General features: G+C 34.9%; 1 protein-coding gene across 1 annotated transcript in view; it reads right to left on the reverse strand.

Moving 5' to 3' along the window:
- LOC119080356 (hemicentin-1-like) overlaps positions 1-21,245 on the reverse strand; it is a 259,563-nt gene that overhangs the window by 11,410 nt on the left and 226,908 nt on the right. Inside the window, exons 15-16 of the mRNA XM_037188657.1 lie at positions 10,870-10,993; positions 10,473-10,687 (exon numbers count right to left, since the gene is read on the reverse strand). Coding sequence (XP_037044552.1) covers positions 10,473-10,687; positions 10,870-10,993 — 339 coding nt within the window. The remainder of the gene's footprint in view (positions 1-10,472; positions 10,688-10,869; positions 10,994-21,245) is intronic.

Below are 21,245 nucleotides of genomic sequence, written 5' to 3' on the forward strand. Positions count from 1 at the left end.
TATAGAGAAACGAGTTTTAAAACGAAGGAAAGAAAATATTTCGTTCCAAACACTAAGCTATACTTTCAACAAAGTAAGTAATAGACGAGTAATCGTTATTACCACCGCATGTTGTTTCTAAAAGGTGAAGAAACACATTTTTGTTAAAATACCATAGGTGCTGGCGATCGATCCACTAACCTTAAATTATTATACCACGGTGTTCCGACATAAGTTTTCAATTTTACCGTTTTATGATACTGAATACTAAATTGCTCTGAACTTAGTCTAACATCCAGCAAATGTGACCGATCTTTTCTGTTATACCAGCTGAACACATAGATGTCCAGACAATGATTTTCACAAATTCAATTAAAGTGAAAATTTTGAACAGAACAACCGTCCTGGAACTGAACCCCTTTCAAACGAAATTTAAGTAAAAAAAGAAGTCGAATCTGCAAAATGAAAATCTAATTAGTTCTTATCCGATTCTACGAAGACCTTTTACTTTCATCCCTGCTTTTATGCGGAGAACAAAAAATTAACAACCATATAATGCATCGCTTGCACAATGCACACACGGAATCGGAACGGGATATTCATTTCAAGTGATTTCGATTACTCCTAAGTTTAACGGCAAAATGATTTTCCATTTGTGAATTTAAGCTAATCAAAATCAATATTTCATAAGGAGAAAATATAATGCTGCAACTATTCGGGTATATATGTGGAAACTACGTAGATTAGATTAGATTAGATTAGATGGGAGGGTGTAAGCCCAGCACCTAAGCCTCAGATGGGCCTGTTGTGCTATTGTACAAGTCTCTTGATCATATGTACTGTGATTTTACATCATATCTCTCCCGACTTAGATTGTTCACAAATCGACCGTGTGTTAACGTCCCATACGTTGTGAATTCTCCAAGCCGTGGGTGGTATGCGAATACCACAACCATCACTAATTGACCTGTACATTTTCCCAAAGATGGCGCTATCAACATTGTCATGTTGTAGCTCTTTCTACTATTGACATTATGTCGATATGGTTTCTTTTATGGAGAACGCGAATGTTGGGTTTTTTGATATTTCCGACTTTGTTACGGTTACGGCTATTAGTTTTAGGTAATAGCAAGTGTCTAATCACCATAGGCCATGAGTTGCCTCTTCGTATAAATCGCCATGCCACCATGTGACTGAACTCGTTCTGGCGTTGCAGGTTGTACCGTTTGAATGATTCGTATTTCGTCATATCCCTTGACATCCATACAACGTATCAATCAATAGATCTGTTAAACCTCGCGGTCATTTTGGAGTACAAGATAGTTTCTGTATCTTGGGATTGTACCACAGCAAATTTGTAAAAATTTGCTATGTGGTTTTGGGGTGTCAAATGAGAACCCGAGGCGTTTGTACCTTACCTGCACTAAAATTGACTGCCAGATGCCATACGGCAATGTGTCATTTTCGTACATTAATCGAGCACGTAATTTAGCATTAGCTTCTGGTAGAGTCGATTGTTAATCCGTACACCGACGCCACGAAGCACATGTTAAATAACAAAGGAAATAACACAATTGTTGATATCGCACAATGAGGCGAGAACGACTTTATTGATCAAAGATAAAATGACCTACGAGAACAACACTTTGACTTCGTTAATAAAACCTTTAAAATAATTTCACCATTTAACCATTACAGCAAAATAAAAACACCAAAGCCGTAAAAGTTGGCACAGAAATTAGACAAAATCGAAAATGAATTCACACACAGCCACACAAAAGAAACACTTTTAGAGAGCAACGCATAAACACGTCCGTTCTCTGTGACTGCCGTTGTCCAACCTGGAAACTACGTAACGATGCCAAGTATTATTTTCAACCTAGAGTGAGCAATTGGCAGAAACGAACATACCTCGTTTGTTATTATATGAAAATCAAATTAAAATTTTCCCGTTTCTCTTGTGGCAAATTTTTGATACAGATTCCAATTCGAATGTTCAAAGTTGAATGTTTTTAATGTTATGCCACGGGGAGGAAGAGGGCTGACGATGTAAATTCGAATAAAGAAATATTATCAAACTACAGTGAGTTTGATCAATTTTAATGTGAATTGTTCGTGTAAGAGCAGAATAAGATGTTTATTATGAACAGGAAATCCATAATGAACGAACGAACATATGAAAAGTATAAATAAATTCGAGGAAAAAACCCGGAAAAAATGTGTAGCTTCTCGGTCGGATTGACAGAACCGTTGCCGTATTATGCTGAGGTAGTCATATGTTTGAGAATATAGGTTGTGGATTGACTCCTTTGAACATTTCTATGAGCTTAACTGTCCATATTTAGTCGAATTAATGGAGTAATGTTGTACAATATGTATGCCCGAAAGTAGATACAGAAAAATAAATGCTAAAACGAGACACAATATTAATACACATTGACACCATTATCCTGTTATATAATGCAATCAACATCTCGTATACACAGAAATGTAACAGGATTCTATCAATTTAGTTTTAGAATTTAGATTAAATCAAACCGAATACTATGCATGAACAGATTTAAATCAATTCATTATGTACATAATTGATTATCGTACGCATTATACAGCTAAATGATTGTGTGTTATTTGCATGTCACTACGAGATAAATAGTTTCGTTTCGTAGAACATTTTCTGGTCCAAGGTCTGCATATAATGTACACCAGAACGACTGTTACTGTAACAGGGCTACACGTATTTATATACGTACAAACGTGTGGCAACTGACAGAAGTGTGGTTTCGGAAAGAGAGGAAAATAGTCAGAAACTTTCTGAATGCTGGCTGTTTGCGAAAAGCATATTTGTTTACTTAATTGATTGATCATAAAACGGCAAATATTTTCGTTGAGGAAATGGAGAGCATCATTTCTATACAAATTTTCATCATTTATTGAATTAAAATCCATCAGACAGAACAAAAATTTATTCAATTTCCGTTCGTTACGGTCGTCGACGTGGGTAAAAAAGGTATAATTTTGCAAAAAGCTAATTGACACAATAATGTAGGTAAAACAACTATGAACTTGTAAAATCGTTCCATTCATTGATAGTCTAGGTCTAGAGCCATTCGTTTTAATATCGGAAAAAAACTATTAAAACTTTTTAATTGTTGAATGTGAAATTAAATTAAATATTGTCCAAACAGGCACAACCTCAATACAGTTTTTAGCCCCGTACGAAGTACTGGGGGCTTATAAGATTAATATGCCGTTTGTAACACGTCGAATTGGAAGCAGACAGTAAGGGCAAAGCTTTTGGTTATGTTCATAGATGACGAATCCGCAATAAAAAAAATGTCCGTCCGTCCGTCCGTCCGTCCGTGACCCCTCTAGCTTGAGCAAATCACAACCTTTTTTCAAAATTCTTTTTTTCCCCGATTGGTATCGACAAAAGTAAGGTCAAGTTCGAAAATGGGCATGGTAGGGTCGGCCCTTCCAGAGCTAGGGCCCTATAGGTGTTTTTCAGTCTTTCGACGATATCTACCGAAATACGCACGTAATAGCTGCTTGTGATATATCAAATGAAAGGTATTGACGAGTAGAACAAAGTTGCTGAACATTGTTTTTGTGTAGGATGCAACGCGAGCTTGTTGGGAGGGCTCAAAGGTCGTTACTCGGCCCTAAGTGTTTTTTCCACATAAATCGAGTAAATCTCATCCGATTTTGCCAGATTTAGTTTTTTATGGAAGGTAATTGAATACCGAAAAGAACGTGGCGAAAAAAGTTTCAAATTTGGGCCCTTGGACTAAGGCCGCTACTCGGCCCTAAGTGTTTTTTGCACATAAATCGAGTAAATCTCATCCGATTTTGCTAGATTTTGTTTTATTTGAGAGATAATTGAATACCGAATAGAATGATAGCAAAAAATGTTTCAAATTTGGGCCCTTGGACTAAGGCCGCTACTCGGCCCTAAGTGTTTTTTGCACATAAATCGAGTAAATCTCATCTGATTTTGCTAGATTTTGTTTCATTTGAGAGATAGTTAAATGCCGAATAGAATGATGGCAAAAAAAGTTTCAAATTTGGGCCCTTGGACTAAGGCCGCTACTCGGCCCTAAGTGTTTTTTGCACATAAATCGAGTAAATCTCATCCGATTTTGCTAGATTTAGTTTTTTATGGAAGGTAATTGAATACCGAAAAGAACGTGGCGAAAAAAGTTTAAAATTTGGGCCCTTGGACTAAGGCCGCTACTCGGCCCTAAGTGTTTTTTGCACATAAATCGAGTAAATCTCATCCGATTTTGCTAGATTTAGTTTTTTATGGAAGGTAATTGAATACCGAAAAGAACGTGGCGAAAAATTTTTCAAATTTGGGCCCTTGGACTAAGGCCGCTACTCGGCCCTAAGTGTTTTTTGCACATAAATCGAGTAAATCTCATCCGATTTTGCTAGTTTTTGTTTCATTTGAGATAATTGAATGCCGAATAGAATGATGGCAAAAATTTTTTCAAATTTGCGCCCTTGGACTAAGGCCGCTACTCGGCCCTAAGTGCTTTTTGCACATAAATCGAGTAAATCTCATCCGATTTTGCTAGTTTTTGTTTCATTTGAGAGATAATTGAATGCCGAATAGAATGATGGCAAAAAAAGTTTCAAATTTGCGCCCTTGGACTAAGGCCGCTACTCGGCCCTAAGTGTTTTTTGCACATAAATCGAGTAAATCTCATCCGATTTTGCTAGTTTTTGTTTCATTTGAGAGATAATTGAATGCCGAATAGAATGATGGCAAAAAAAGTTTCAAATTTGCGCCCTTGGACTAAGGCCGCTACTCGGCCCTAAGTGCTTTTTGCACATAAATCGAGTAAATCTCAACCGATTTTGCTAGTTTTTGTTTTATTTGAGAGGTAATTGAATACCCAATGGAAAGTCGGCAAAAAAATTTGGGTTTATAAAATAATGTCGTAAATTGTTGGTTTTATTTGAGAGGTACTTCGTACGGGCTTTCGTAATTGCGCTATGCGCAATTTTAAAAATGAACACTTTCAGTAAATTTGACCATGCCCAACTTGACTTGCATTTTGGTAACAGACGCATTAGAGGGTTGTAGACGTATTAGGGTTCCGGGCGTATTACGGCTACGGACGTATTATGGTTACGGACGAAATAGGATTACGGATCGTACGGGGCTAAGTCGCAGCAAACGCTCCGACTGTTCTGATGCCTTGTTTTTTATTGAAATTGAAACATCACTGAAGTCATAGTTCAAATTCTGTGTTAGTTTATAGCATAAAAATAACATTTTTAGAGAAACGGCGACAAAATATGGATGTTGCTTGTCGAGGAGACAGATAAATGTGTATTTTGAGTGAAAAAAAGATTTTTTAGAAGAAAATTTTCAAAGGATTTTCAACGATTTCTAGGATTCTAAATGACCTTATGCCAACTTCCATTCATTTTCTTAAAATTTAAAGGAGATTTTTTGAAGATTTTCTTAAGAAACGATTCTTTTTACGGAGGATCAGACAATGAAAACATGCATTTCACTTACATTCTGAATTTTTAATGGGCGAGGGGTCAGACTACAAAACTACACTCTTCACACGTTTGAAATTTTATCACACAAATATATTAGTCATTTAGTCAAATTTGTACGACAAAATGTGGTCTCAACATCAGTTTGTATAAGACACACACATTCGTATAATTTTACACCAATACACGCATGCGTTGACGTTTTTCGCTTTCAATATTTCAATTTGCTGACATATTTTTACTCGAAAATGTGGTCGTACATTTTTCAAAAAGGGCTCTCGTAAAAAGATATCAGCGATCAAAAATTTCGAAACGCAGAAATGTATGCTACAATTTCAGCGTACGCTCGGAACCTCTTAATTAAGACTCTTACTCTTAGATTTAAAGGCCCTCAATTGACAGTTTACGCAAATGACGTATAATTTACAGGTCAATTTAAGAACGGCTTTTCAGCTTAATTTAGTGTTAGTATGTTAGTTATTTACATGGCTATGGGCGAGCGAGAAGGCGAGAGGAAAACTTAACAACTACCCTTACTAATACTGGACTTGACTTAAAACTAAAGACAGACAGACTTAATTAAATAAAGAGAAGGATGAACTGCGGAGATGACGGACGGGGAAAGAGTTCTGGAAGAGTACTTATAATATCCAACTTATAAGTTGACTTATTATTATATGCAGGGCCTAAAGTAACATATAAGCTCGTGGGAAAAATCCACCGCAGTCACCTTCCAATCCCCCCGGGCATACCAAATCATATCCTTCTTTTTCAGCTTTTAAAATTCGCGTCTCGAAAGAGCACTCTTCGACCTTGGCTGGTGGTTTCTTGCAAAACGATTCAGCCGTTATGGATAGAGTTCTCGGCTCGGCTCGCAAATCCTGATTAGATTTTCTGAAAATGTCAACTCGAGATGAAGGTACAGAACATAACAGGATATAAAATGAACTGAGCACTGATTCTTTTTTCAAGAAACTACTTTTATGAATTTCTTAGAGTTTCTTTGACTTCTTGAGTTTTTCTTCAATTTTTTCAACAAATTCTGCATTTTCAGTTCAATGTTTGTCTCAAATATAAATCCTTCTTAGCTTCTCGGCAAGACTTGTTTCTAAGAAATTTCCTTGGACTGCCCTGAGTCTCTTCACATTTTCTTCTTTCTCCAAAGAATTTTTTCAGAAAGGAAGAAAAACCTTCATGAAAATTAATAAAAATAATTACTAACGTCCCATGGACTGAAACCATGAAACGAAAAGCCTAATTTCCGTTGATAAAATGAATTTCAGTTCGATTTCATCAACACACAAACTTGGCTTCTACGCCGCATATTTTTCTCCTGCTGATAACGTGGCCCTTCTCACAGAAAAAAGGGCCCTTCTAAACATTTTCCCCCAGCTAAAAATCCTTATTTTAAGCACTGAATACGTCATTATGAACTCGAGTCTACTACTACTATTTCGCTGCCCTTTTCCATTTCCATGTCAATTGTGTCCAAAATCAAACTAATTGAGTCTCGTATATTTCGTGATCGTGATAAGCGAGGTGATAAGTCCTGTAAAATCATAATCGTCTACTACTTCCAATGTTAAATGGCTTGCGAATTCACACTACAATCTCATAAGCCAGAGAAGAGGAGAGACGGGAGATGTGAGCTATGAATTTCCTATGCACACACAGTAAGTTTGAATAACGATTCATATTGACTTCGAAATATAACTGAAAGACGAAGCTCTTCAATTTTTCTTTAGAGTAATTGAAGTTTTCACTTTTCTGAACCCTCGAGTCGTAATCGATCTTTAGCATTTGAATTTATTCAAACAATTAAGCTAAATTGTTTTCGATTTATTCAACAAATAGTACACAAACGATGGCTGAATCTTGAATTATAACTTTCATCTGATCCGTTCCGCAATGACAACAAGAAGCGAAAAGAAACATTGAACAATAAAAACATACTGACTCGAAAAAATTTTACCAACAAAAATAACCGAAATTCCATCAGACGACAAGACCAATTTTGTTGAATTGTTCTAGATAAAACATTTTCCCTCCTATTCCAATCATTTCGCATAATAGCTTTTTACAGTTTCCATGAGACTATTGCTTAGATGTACACCTTTTCACCCTCCACCCTCGAGAAACAAGAAGAATATCGATATTATGTCTATTTGGAAATGATGTTTCTTCTTCAACGTACGTCCTCAACCTTTCCACATCATGGAAAAAAACACCATTACAAAGTTAAAATTGCAAGAAATTATGTTTATATGTATGATGCTATGTTTGCGTAAGTCCCTACCTTTTTTTCGTTTTTCTTTACGCTGCTGGGATATCCTTGAAGATATAGAACACAAATGATTTCTCTTTTATTGAAATAAAACAAAAAAAAAGTTTTTTTTTGCGAATGAAAAAAAATTTGTGAGGGTAAAAACTCACAGATCTTAGACACACTCACACGCCCGGAAAAATCTTTCACATGTCAAATTGAACTTGATAATAAATCGTCTAACTTTTCATCTTTGTCGCTTTTATATAAATCGCGAGTGGAAAAAAGTTGGTTTGTTTAAAGGAAAAGTTTCTCTTTTCGTTTCCACCTAAAGTACTTTTTTGAGTTCAGCAATTTTAAACCTTTTTTTCGGAGGGGAGAAGCGGGGACGGGATATATATATATTACTTGAGGTAAAATTAATAGCCACATTCAACTTGGTACATCAGATTACGTTGTGATAATATGAAGAGACCATTTAAGGGAAACGCATTGTTGTAAGTGAAAATTTTCCACACATACCACCACGTATAGGGATAACAATTTACTTTTATAATAAGAATTGAGAATTAATCCTAATTCATCAATTTTTTTTTAAATATTCCGATGGACAACGACCGATATTCCAGATAAATCCGAGGTTTTTAAACTTTATGAACTCGTTTAAATCCAATGATACGTTGAATTTGTCAAAGTTCGTACGAATGTAAAAAGGCTCGTTAAAGTCGCTTAACGGTAATAACAATTTGACATATAGCAGTTAAAAGATGTTGGTCGAATGTCTAGTCAAATAATTGGTTTATACCAGTCAGAACAATAATTTCATCCAGACTGATTCGATTTTATCGAATCAAATGATCGAGTCACCGACAACACAATTACCTTCTATTGACATTAACTATAACTTCTTTTCAACAAAACTCTCTACAAATTGCGAACTGTTTCAAATAACGTATTACACTTTATGAACGGCTATGTCCTACCTAAACTTTCTTTTTATATGAGTTCTCGGTAATTCTATGGAAAAAGAATGTCGGTAAAGCACAACCATTTATTATACAAGCGGTATACGAGGTTATATACAACAGAAGAAAAAAAAGCAAAAAAAAACTTGATAACTTCTTTTCTGCAGATAATCAGAAATTTCATTGTTATTGAACGTGCAAAAGCCGAAGCGAAAGCTGATTATACCGTCAAATTCTGATTTCTGGCGAAAGAGTTTTTCAGCTGGCTAAACACAATAACAACAGTATGTGTTGTACAAATTCAACCACCGCACCGCCTCAAAAGAATATTAAACTAAATTATCGATGATATTAAGGACTAAACTAATTAAAAATTTTAAATTACCTGCCACTTGCAAAATAATCTCAAGTATTTTCACAAAACCACAAAAGTACATTTTCCCCGTTAATTATCATTTAATTGAATGTCTTTCGCCTCGCTTTTTTAAATAAAGAAGAAAAAAATTCGAAAAGTTTCTCATAAGATACTTCCGCCTTCAAACTTTATCAATTGATATTATGTTGAGTGGGATAAAATTAATATAAATCTTAAGACGTCTCATTGCTCTAATGTTTTATTCACCTCAAAACCATTACAGACCGAACGTATACATATCTGTACAATGTCCTTGCTAAATCTATATAGAATGCGGTATTAAATGGTGTGTAAACTTTCATTTCGACGATTATTATAAATCTTTGAATTCCATCGTCTGGGCTTTAATAACACAAAATGTTGATAGTGATTGGAAATTAAATGAAAAAGTTTGAAATAATAAAACGTTTCACATTCAAAAATTAAAGCAAATTAGACATTTTAATGGATTTGAGAATTGATGCTTGAAGTTGAATTGGAGGCATGCGACAGAAAGTAATAATTAATTTTGAAATACGGTGGATTAGACGTTAAATTCTATATTCCGACGCTTAGGGATGAATTTCGAACAATGGCAACTCAATCCATCCCCGACTTCAACAGTCGGTGGCTCAAGTGAATCATCTGTTCAACTCATTGTCTCAAAGAACTCTCTCCGGGACCGCGGGATTATCCGACAAATGGTCAAAACAAGGGTCGTGAGTGTTTGTGGTCAATAACTTTTACTGGATAAATAAACGGAAACTGTTACATCGTTATCGTATCGTAAATTCTGCGAAAATTACCAGCTGCAAAATACGAAATATGCTCTTCAGGGGGAAGGGGATGTAAGACGTTTTCTAGCTCCAAAAATTTGTAAGATTTTTGGCTGTATTGTACGCTTTACAGAGGGGAAGTGATGTATGACAGGATTCTCATTTTTGCATAGACGAGAACTTGACCATTTTATGCGTACTTGGTACTTAACGATCTGAACATCGGTCTAAAACTCGACCGATGAAGAATCAGATGAAATAAAACTTTCATGACTGACGGGTCTGGTTGATGTTTCTTCTATTTTCGGATGACACGCTCACCTCTATTATTCGCCTATACAATATACAAAGCATTCAGAGCTGTTACAAACTTCATAACGACATCTATTGTGTCGATACTTTGTATAAAATTTTAAACACAAGAGCCGAATGTGACATCAGCAAAGCAAATATTATTTGAAATGCTTCATGGAACACAATGCTACATGATGCAATCTCTCTTATAAATATATATGAAGAGAACAACACATATCTTCAAATTCTCGCATCATAAGTTCACATAAAATGAAAACTTTTTAACTCACCATGTTGATTTGGTATCACGTCTGGATCGGTGTCATCGATATCGGGTGGATCTGCCATAAATTGTGGACTTAATCGATGTGAATCGCCAGCTACAATTGGCGTTGATGTCCCGCTGGGATTTCGTCTATGCATTGGTGGATCTAATTGACAGTCTGAAGGCATTACTGGAAGCTGAGTGTGATGTTTTGCTGATTTTAAATTTGCCTCAGCATTTCTGTTTTGCGGGGGGAAAAAATTTATGAAAAAATCTTTACAATAGTCTAACGTAATACGGGCGAATTGTGTTGCATATCGCTATGTGAACATTGCATTTTTATTGAGCAATGTTTTTTACTCTGTTTTCCTTTAGCTTGCGGGTATGTGTGGAAAATTCGATCGGAAATTTGGCATACTTACTTGTTGTTGTGTCGTCGATATAAAGCAGCTAATACTATACAAACTACAGCAAAGAGGATGGCAGCGATTAGTGTTAAGCTAGCCAGAATTGGTGATATTGACACATTTAGTCCGTTGGATTGACCTGAAAAAGAAAAGGAAAGTGTCATTTACATAAAGCCATTTGCTGCTTTTAACTGAATAAATATTATTTGATGAATGACAGTTTCAGCAATTATCTTAACATTGTAGCTTAAGAACAATCACGGTCTGAAAAATCGTCTGATGGCAGAAGTGACAAAGTTACAATATACGAGATTCTAATAGTTTTAATCATTGCAAACGCGTGCTAAAAAATTAACCTCACTCGCACGTAGAGTTTGTGGTGCTGTTTATTGAATATTTGAAATGCTCTTGCAGAAAATACACTCTACTACCATTGACTTTGCACAAAAAGCAGCTATTGAAAGAAAAGCAATTTTAAATTTTCACAGAACCTTCTCCTTTTTTCGGAAGAGAAACCACAAATTATTTTCCTATTTTCAATCTCTATGTCAAAGGAGAAATAAAAGCAAAAAAAAGTTATTTCCTCATCACATAAAGTACTAGTACACCTTACCGAAACTGGTAATATATTTTATATGCATAATATCAGTTGAATCCGTTTGATAAACGGGTATGTTACACTACGTCATTCCTTATGCAACATTGAATATATTCGGAATATACCTGATCTCCCACCAACCGTGTACAGGGTTACTCCTATGGTGAAAATATAGTCCAAGCAACATAACGGAGATAAGATTATATTCTGATAATTCCGCTATGCAAACGAGACAAATGAATCATAACCTTTTAGAAACAGTTAATGATACGTTATCGACAGCAACAACGAGCTATGGGTAATGTAATCTTATATTGCAAAATGATTGCTCAAACTGACGAAGTAAAAGATTCTGTATCAAACACTTTAAACAAAAGAAGTAGGAGATTTAACGATACTACTGCTGTTTGTAAAACATTATCGGAGAGGGGAAAACCAACAGTAGTCAATAAAATCTGGTAAGATGTTTTCAAGGTGACTCTGATGCCTAATTAGAAAGGCGTTCGTACCCAGCACACTACAAAAATTAACGATCGTAATCGTAGTGATCGTAACGGAAGACACAACTAGTCCACTAGTCCACTTAAATTTACAATTCTGTTTGAATTATGTGACGTAACTTCGGTGTGACGTAGACCATTGCATCAATTGACCTAACAATCAATTACCTAAAAATACTCTTAGGTGAAAATGAATTTTAAAAATTTCGTGAGATGTGCCCATAACATTCGCAAAATGACAAGACGACAAAAATACCTAAGATGCTGGTGAAGTTGAGAAAGATAATTCAAAACCATCAATCAGTAAAATGTGGACATTCCAAATAGATTGAAAACTTTTCTGACTGAAGAACAGATCGAGATTGTTTCACAACGAAAAAAAAAATGCGATTTAACTTCATATTTAGAAAGATATACGAATGTTCAAGACATCATACATAATACAAAATCGTCTTACGAGATGAAACATCGATAGCATTCGTATTGGAGCCACCCTGTAAATATGTGAACGAAAAAAAGAACTTTATTTGACTCTGAATTATACATGAGTTCAGCCAAGGAAGATAAAGAAATATGCTAATGGAAAACCAAAGAGAAAAAACGAAGCCGATAAAACGAAGCAATTGGCACATAAAATCCATAATAAAAAACATGGTGTCGTGAATAATATCAACGATTTTTTTATTGAGCGGTTATAAAGAAAGTATTTCAAAATGATTGCATTATAAAGAAAAGAGCAAAAATTTATAGAGTAAAATAGACGGTGCATAATTTTGAATACCCTTCGGTATAAGTAACCACCACATCTTTTATCAGTCTTTTTTCTCTTCTTTTGTTGTTGTGGTTTTTCAGTTTTTCTCATTTACGTAAACAAATTTCAGGGGTGAACATTTCAAGTCAAATGTTTTGTTGTCATCGGGAAAATGGAATGAATTTTCATTGCATTTGCATTGTGTGAATACATATTCATGTCCACCAATAAAATTCAATAAGAATAAAAATATAATAAAATCAGTGAAGAGTCCCCATCTAATTCAATTCAACCGAAACGAATATCTTATGACAATGAAGCTTCGCAAAAAAAAAACACTACGTCTCATGCTAATCATGTTTGCAAGCATCGCTGATACTTATCTCTCTCGATTGCTTTTGCAAATTGTTTATAAATCGGATATCAGCATAAGAATTATTTGAAAATTTTCTGTTGACTGCTTAATGAAATTATTGAAAAGTTTTCCAACAATGCTCTGTATTATACACTACACATTTTCGGTATACATAGTTTTGTAGTACAAAATTTCCCTGGCAATATTATACGTGAATAAAGCAGACTTTACCGTTTATATAGCGAAAAAAATCGATACAATATGAAAATGAGATTTCAAATTAGAATGAAAATAAAATACAAAATGCAACTTAAAATACGAGAAAGCGAGCTACAGAAAAAGGTTTAATTTCGCTTTATCCGAAAAAGGTTTTTTTTAAGTTATTTCGTAAGCTATCTGATATTTTCATTAGTTTACCTATAATGTTGCACAAACTCAACGAATTTTAAAATTAAATTTTGTTTTCGTTGAGAGTGGAGCGAGTTGCAAGCAAGTCATTTTCCATTGCATTTAAAATACCTGACCGCATTTTAACGACTACAGGGACAACAATGATGAACGGACGAAAAGTGTATATAAATGCCAAGGAATTTGAAAATTGTAAATTGGTCGAAGTGAAAAGTTTCAATTAGCACAAAAAATACATTGTTGATATGAATTATTCAGACGGATAAAAAACGTCACATTCTCTTGCCAGATAGAGCAGCCACAACATTTTTTCTTCCCACTTTTTCGTCCCAGTTGCGTCAATTTTTGTTCGGAATGTGACTTTTTGGTGCGCCTGGTAATAAAAGAGTATAATGTTACTCGTATCAAAAATGTGTGATTGTGACCATGGTGGCAAAGACGTCCGAGCATAGCGCAACACCTTGGTCATAAATATATTTTTTTAGTCCTAGTGACATAATATGCTATTTTACAAAAGAGATACAGAAGACCCGTTTATTTTCACTGAGCAGTGGATTGTTAACTTGCTGCGCAATTCTTCAAAAATGCACAACTTTAGAAATGACTAAAATACACTCGCGGAATTTTGAAAACCGACACATTTTATGTTTCTTGGTTTACTGGTTTTTTTTGTGAATTTTGCATGTATTTTTATATGGAGTAATCAGAAACTCAAGTAAAACACAGAAACCGAAAATGTGTCGGTTTTCAAAATTCCGCGTGTGTACTAAAAAACCGATCCATCCCCAATCATCTTTGAAATCTCTATTGTATTATGTCAATTCTTGTACACTTATACAATAAACATTAATGGAACCTGTCCTCAGCTCGGGATTAAGTATTTTTGTGTCCTTCTGGTAGGTCGGCAGACTCTACAAACATCTAAAGTAAATTTTCTTCCTAGTTGCGAAAGCAGTAATGCCATACCACTTTTAACAACAAAATGCAACAACCTTGGTTACTAATCTTCTTATTCAAAGTATATTCGGGTATATTCGGTAAAAAAAAAATTAGTTAAAATTTGTTGGCTATATGATCTCATAATTCCCACCAAAAATTCATTGCTAAGTACATCTAATACCTAGTGTAACATACCAAACACAAGCAAAAAGCACGGGTACATAATACATAAATTGCTAGATTTCACTACTTTTGTAGCAAATTTGTAGTTCATTGTAACAATTCATGCTAGAGCTTTATTATAGCTCATGCAGAACTGTACTGGCATAAAAATAAAATAAACTTTCTGAAAATAATGCTATAACAGCAGTAAAACGTTGCTGAAATACGAGTGTTATGGAAGCAACTTTTTCCCTCACACTACCCTCCATATCCCAATCCCATGTATATGTAATGTACACATTCTCTCCGCTTATGAAATTCAATTTTTATTCGTTCGACATCCAATTAATTAATCGTAATACTGTACGAATAGTTTGTTTCTATCATATCTTCGGGCAAATTTGTATATTAACATCGTTAAAGAGAAATTAATTTGGAATTAGCCACCAGAAATGTTGTGAACGAGACATTTTTTCCTTGTAAAGTTTATTTTAAAATTCATGTAAAGTTTTTGTCATGAATTTTTGTTGTAATCAAATTATTGTAAATGGATGTAAATACTGTTAATTGCTCATGTATCTTCAGCTTTACTGGGTAGCATATATAGACGTTTAAGCCTTTTCACTGAACTACGTTTGATGATAACGTTATTACAAGTATCTCATTATCGCTGGTAGCGCGTGGGTCTAACAAGGAGGGATTCTTCTGAAAAACAGAAGACCGAAATCGAACGCATTCCCTATTGAAATTTTTTATAAGTACCTAGGAAGCCAAAACCACTCACAAAAAAATTCTTCGAAGCTTGTGTGGCTAGTGTAAAGTGATCGAAAACCGAAAACTTGCACTTTTCTTACAAAAATTTCTCCAGTTACACGAGCCGTACAGGATCGTGTGGGGTGTCATTAGAAAGGTAATTGCATGTACTTCCGGGGCAAATAGGGTCTTATTGGGTTTGACCCTGTACGGCTATGTAACTGCAGAAATTTTTGTGAGAAAAGGACAGGTTTTCGGTTTTTGATGACCTCATACCAGACTCAAAAGCTTCGAAGAATTTTTTGAAAGTGGTTTTGGTTTCTGGGGTCCAATAAAAAAATTCCAATAGAAAACGCGTCCGATTTCGGTCTTCTGTTTTTCAGAAGAATCCCTCAAGACGCTTATCAAAAGTACTGTAAATTCATTTAAAAAAAATGTAATAAACCGGAGGTAGAAATACTTTTGCGAGAAAATATAATATTCGTGAAAAACAATTTAAAAAAAAGTTAATAACAACCAACAAACTCGATCCGTTACTATATGGTACATGTATATCCAATAATACGTAACTAACTATGCAACAACCAACATAAATAACAGAAAATTGAATGTAAAATTCTGTTTAAATTGCGTTTACTTTAAACCAAGTTATATAAAACAAGTGTTTTTTTTTCACATAAACGGAAATACAAAAAAAAAGTTTGGTTAAGTTTTCTGTTTCGTACAGACTCCCATGTACACAAAGTTTAGTATAATAATGTGTATATATGTACTCGAAAGACGAGAATAGGATTGGATTTTTACGCTGAAAAACTAAATAGAAGCGGACAAAATAACTGCTATGCAAGTTTTTGTATGCGTCAATCATGCAATATACCCGTACATTGTTAAAGGAAAAAGAAAATTGTAAGCTTGATCACAGTAAAGGTACGGTCTACTAACAATACCTGGAGCTTTTTCTCGGAAAAAGTCACGTCTTACAAAACACTTTCAACCAAATTTGCCTCTTATTTTTAAAATCTCATCATTTAACAGCTGTTAAAACTGAGAGAAGATCATCAATAAAGTATTAACGATGTGCGACTGAATCCGTGTGTGCATTGATCAGAAATGATCGGTACAAACTGACGAACTCTACAAAAAAAACAGCTACGTAAAGTCTGTTAACCTTGCAGAATCGGACTGCTCTGTAGTCATTGAATCTGTTACTTCACTTGTTCGAAGTATTGCCTAGTGTTTGATACAAAATCTTTTACTTTATTTGTTTCATACTTTTCATCTTATAAGACCACATTAACCGGAGATTATTAATGTTTTTTGTAGATACTGTCGATAACAGATGATGAACCGTTTCTGAAAGGAAACTGAGTTTAATTGAATTTTCCAATAATGTATTAATTTACTTATTTATGGTGTTTCGTCAATGGCGGAAGCCTCCTGACTACTTAAAGTACACAATTATAATTTTAAAGGCAGATTCTGCCAATAACGGTCTGTTATAATTTTTAAGACTGAAAACTCTAGTTTCAAGAAAAAATCGTAGTTTCAGGCATTAGACTGATCCTTCCTCTATTGCCTCAAAGTGTTAAAAATTTTATCTGAGGTAACTGGTCATACAAAACTATTGCAATTGGCGGAGGTCTGCATTTTCAAACCCATATTCTGCGGCGATCTCCGCTATCAAAATCTTTTCTCTGCCAATAACGGATTTGTTCCATAGTTTTTCACGCTCTATCGTCTCCAGAAAGTTTTATTCGCTCACCATAGAAACTCAGGCGTCCGCTGATAGACGATTTTACATATTTTGACAATTTACCATCAGCGAACTGCCGAGTTATGTAAGAGGACAACCAAAACTTTCGGGGATGGAAAGAGCCGGAAAAACTGCGGAACAAATCCGTTATTGGCTGAGAAAAAATTTTGATAGCGGAGACAGGTCGAGGCTCTAAAGTACACAATTATAATTTTAACGTTAAATGTGTTGGACAATAAGAATGAGAACTAATAATAGAAAATCGTTTGGACGTTCTTTATGGATGACCCCTAATATTTAAAGGTATACAGATTGGTGAACATGCCCAAGCAATCTAAATGCAACAGTTTCCTGTTATTGTAACCTTAAACGTATTTCAACCAAAAGTGAAAATGTTCATGAATACCAAATGCAGCACAAGTAATAATAGCTTTTTAATTGCATTAATGAAGTTAATGTACGTTACTCGTTCAATTTCCAAATGCCCTGTTTTGTGAAAACGATCGGCTTAGTTTACATTTTAGCAATTTAAAAACGAGAAATAAAAATAAACTGAAAATCTTTCAATAACGACGAACGTTTTTATTTTACAGAGCCGCAGAAAGTCGACGTATTTGATGTTAATTTTAAATTTTTGTTCTAATCAAATCGTTTTGTTTACAACCTTTGAAGTTACGATAATAAGCAAAATGTTGCGGATATTAGAATAAATATTTTTTTGGAAAGTAAATAATGAAAAAATATTATTTTTTTAAAGTACGGTTTAAATTCTATTTGAAGTATGACTGGTCACTAGTGAGATGTCAACAAATCCTAAACAGAAAACAGGATGCGCTAGAACGTCAAAATAAATACAGCAATGTGACGGTAGTTAAATATATGTCTTAATTCTGAATTACTACAGTGACCGTCAGTAAAATCTAGATAGCGCCAGCTGTTTTTCACCTGAAGAATTTCAATCTGAGCATTTTCTATGATTTTGAAAGGAGTTTATATACTTTTTGCCAGATTTTCAAGGTTTTTGAAGGATTTTCTTTTTAAGTTTTGCTGATTGATTTTCTTGGAATTCCAAGGTTTCTTTGTTAGTGTTCTGAGGATTTTTTGAGGATTTTATTTTGTCGATTTTAAAGATTTTCTGATGAGAGGATTTTCTAGTTTTCAAAGAACTTTCATTAAACTGACAAAGGATTTACTATACGAATATCTGCCCTTCGTTACTACTTACTTTTGTGGAAAAGTTATACGCACGCGTGTAGAAAGTATAGAGACGTACGTGTAAAGCCGTAAAAACAGTTTTGTTTACTGAAAATCGGCTGAAGTAAATTGTAACTTATTGTCTCCACACCTTGAATCGATGTTATTTCGAATTTAATAGAAATTTAGCACGTTGACATTTTGCGCACAATTTTATACAAAACGCTTTTGATTTCAAAAGTACGACTGTACGATTGTCACTTTGTAGCAATTGGTAGCCGAACTCTTGTGGACATCAATCAAGAAGCGCTTGTATTCTTAAATAGAAAATCGGCATATATACTTGACAAAACCACTTGAATTTTTAGCATAATGAGACCACATTTTTTAGCGAAACTTTGTGACCATTGAGTGAGAGGTAAGGTCAACCATAAGGAGGCCACGAACGCCACGAACTCAAAAATTAGGAAATGTGTTCAATTTTGAAAATAACGTCTCTGTAATAGATCATGTCTTGATTAGCCGCAGTATTCATTTCGCAAGTGGCGAGTTTTATTTTCATAGCTGAATATAATGCACACGGACATAAAACGAGAGGATTTCGACAGTGACGCAACATTACATACAACTAACGGCACAATCTATTTGATCACACCATCAGTACGCTACGTGATTACGGCCCTGTCATTACGTTATGCATGTTGTATATATAAATACTATTTAAGGATATATTTAAATGCTGGTGTATACACAACGTAGCTAAATTAAATTCCTTGTGCATTGTGCATGAGTTTGTTTATAAAATAAAGCAATTTATTCTGATTGTATTTATATATTAACGATAGGAAAATTAAATTATTATTGTTCGATTGCATAATATACATTTTTTTGTAAGGGAATTTTTTTGTTGTGTTTTGTTTTAGTTGTTGTCGACGTCTGTCAAGTCAACGAAAGTTGAAAAAACTTGCTAACCGCTGACTCGTTGTGTGACCCTGATCAGTGGAATGTGCAGACTGATGCACTGAAAGTTACGCAAAAGAGTGGAAGTGTTACGTAAAAGGGTGAATCTTCTGTTGAGTCCACGTGTGCCTTGGAAGTGGCAAATAGCGAAGAATTTTGCTTCGAAATTTTTAATGATTGTTTTAGCGGGCCTTAGTCGACCACTTGGTTGAAATCCCTGTGTCGTTTCTTGTGTGAGATTTTTGCTTTGGGTTGCCTTTCCTGAGGTATCTAGTTCGCTAGGACTAAGTAGAAATTCTCTAGGGTCGGGCCTTTGCGTTATGTTTCTTAAAAGAAGGAAATCTCTAGAGCCGATTTCTCTAGGACCGAAAGCGTCTTTGCGTTACCTTTCGTAGAAGGAGAAATTCTCTGGGACCGAAAAGAACGCCGGTTGACAGTAACCGACTTTCGTCCGCTTTTCTATACAGGATTACGTTAGTTGTCTTAGTCTTCGCTTTCATCCTTCAACTCTTGACTCGTCAACCGCTTTCTAAACCTTCGTTCACTCAGTGGAAGATATGAAGGTATATGCATCTAATTTAATATTATCTCCATCGTATGTACCTTGACCTAATGACTTCCTGGTGGACTCTGTTTCGATGGGCGCGAAGAACAAAAGAGTGATTATGAAATGTGGAATTAGGCCACTTAATGAAACAATATTATCTAAAGACTGAACGGAACAAACGGAATGGACAATGGTGAGATTAGTGAGAGTCTCCATAAGACAGGTAATTGTAAAGTTATAACAGGTGAGATTCGAACAACTAATTCGTTATCAGGTAATTGATTTCTCCTTGTGGCATTATATTGTGTCACATTGTATTGTATTATACCTCAATATTTTTCGAGCAATGAAAGAGCTCAGGTAGTCGGTTCATCTCCCCACTGCCGTGTAGTTAGTCCGATCACTTTGTCGAGCGACGGTGATTGTTGTTAGATTAAGTTTCAACATACCTCGAGTAGCGATCCAGCGCTGTTCACGGTAAACGTGATTTGTTTAATATACAATGCACGCTTACTATGAACCGGAGAGTAAAAAGGGGGATCCAAGTGGATAAGTCCCACTATCAGCGGTTCAACGTTCAAACTCTACTGGTTATGTGCACAGGCACCAGCTCTTGATATGTCACGGTCACGGTCACGGTCACGGGAATTTTTTTGTTGTGTTCCCGATTTTACCAATATCATAATGCTATTATGTGTGTGTACGAGATCGTGGATTTAGGGTTGAATAAATTAAATAATGGGTGTGTAATACCGGAAACAAACCGTAATTGGAGGAAATTCATAATGCTCTTTGTCAATTTGTGAATTTGTTTTTAAAATTATAATTAAATTTGTAGTATAATCAGTGGAACAAACTTTCTTTTATTTAAAATTGCTGTTCAATTCGGTCGAGTGTTTTCGTTTTTACCAAATTTGTTTATTTTCTGGCATTGGTTACGGATGTTGGTATTCGCTTTTTTTCCCCGACTTGTTCAATAGGAAAATGCATTTACTGTTTAATTTGGTTAAAAGTTCCACATGCTTGAAAAGGGATTATCGATTTAGTTCAACCGAAACAGCAATGAATGTCGATCAATAGTTCAATTTATTTCATCGTATGATGTGTGAGTATCGAAGGTAAAAATTGTGTGTTGTAAACTTATTCGCTTGAGAAATCTATGGTTCTAGTTTCCACAATTGTACATGTAAACGCCTGTGTTATTAATACAAATTTCGGAAAATTCTTTTCATTTAAAAAAAAGTTGAATCAGCAGAAAAGCAACAGATCATTTTACAGGGGACGTTAGTGAAATTTAGACATTAATTTACTTTAGCTGTTTTTCAGCTGGTCCACGTACACAAACAAAACTGACTGCTAATACTAATCTTTAGACGGTTTTATTACTACCACGCGGGTGTAACTTTTTTGTCGTATGAACAAGTATAATCACATTTTGTTGTATGAGTGGATTAGCATTGTTTTGCAGCAG

The sequence above is a fragment of the Bradysia coprophila genome, unplaced genomic scaffold, assembly GCF_014529535.1.
Source record: "Bradysia coprophila strain Holo2 unplaced genomic scaffold, BU_Bcop_v1 contig_350, whole genome shotgun sequence".
Classification (NCBI taxonomy): domain Eukaryota; kingdom Metazoa; phylum Arthropoda; class Insecta; order Diptera; family Sciaridae; genus Bradysia; species Bradysia coprophila.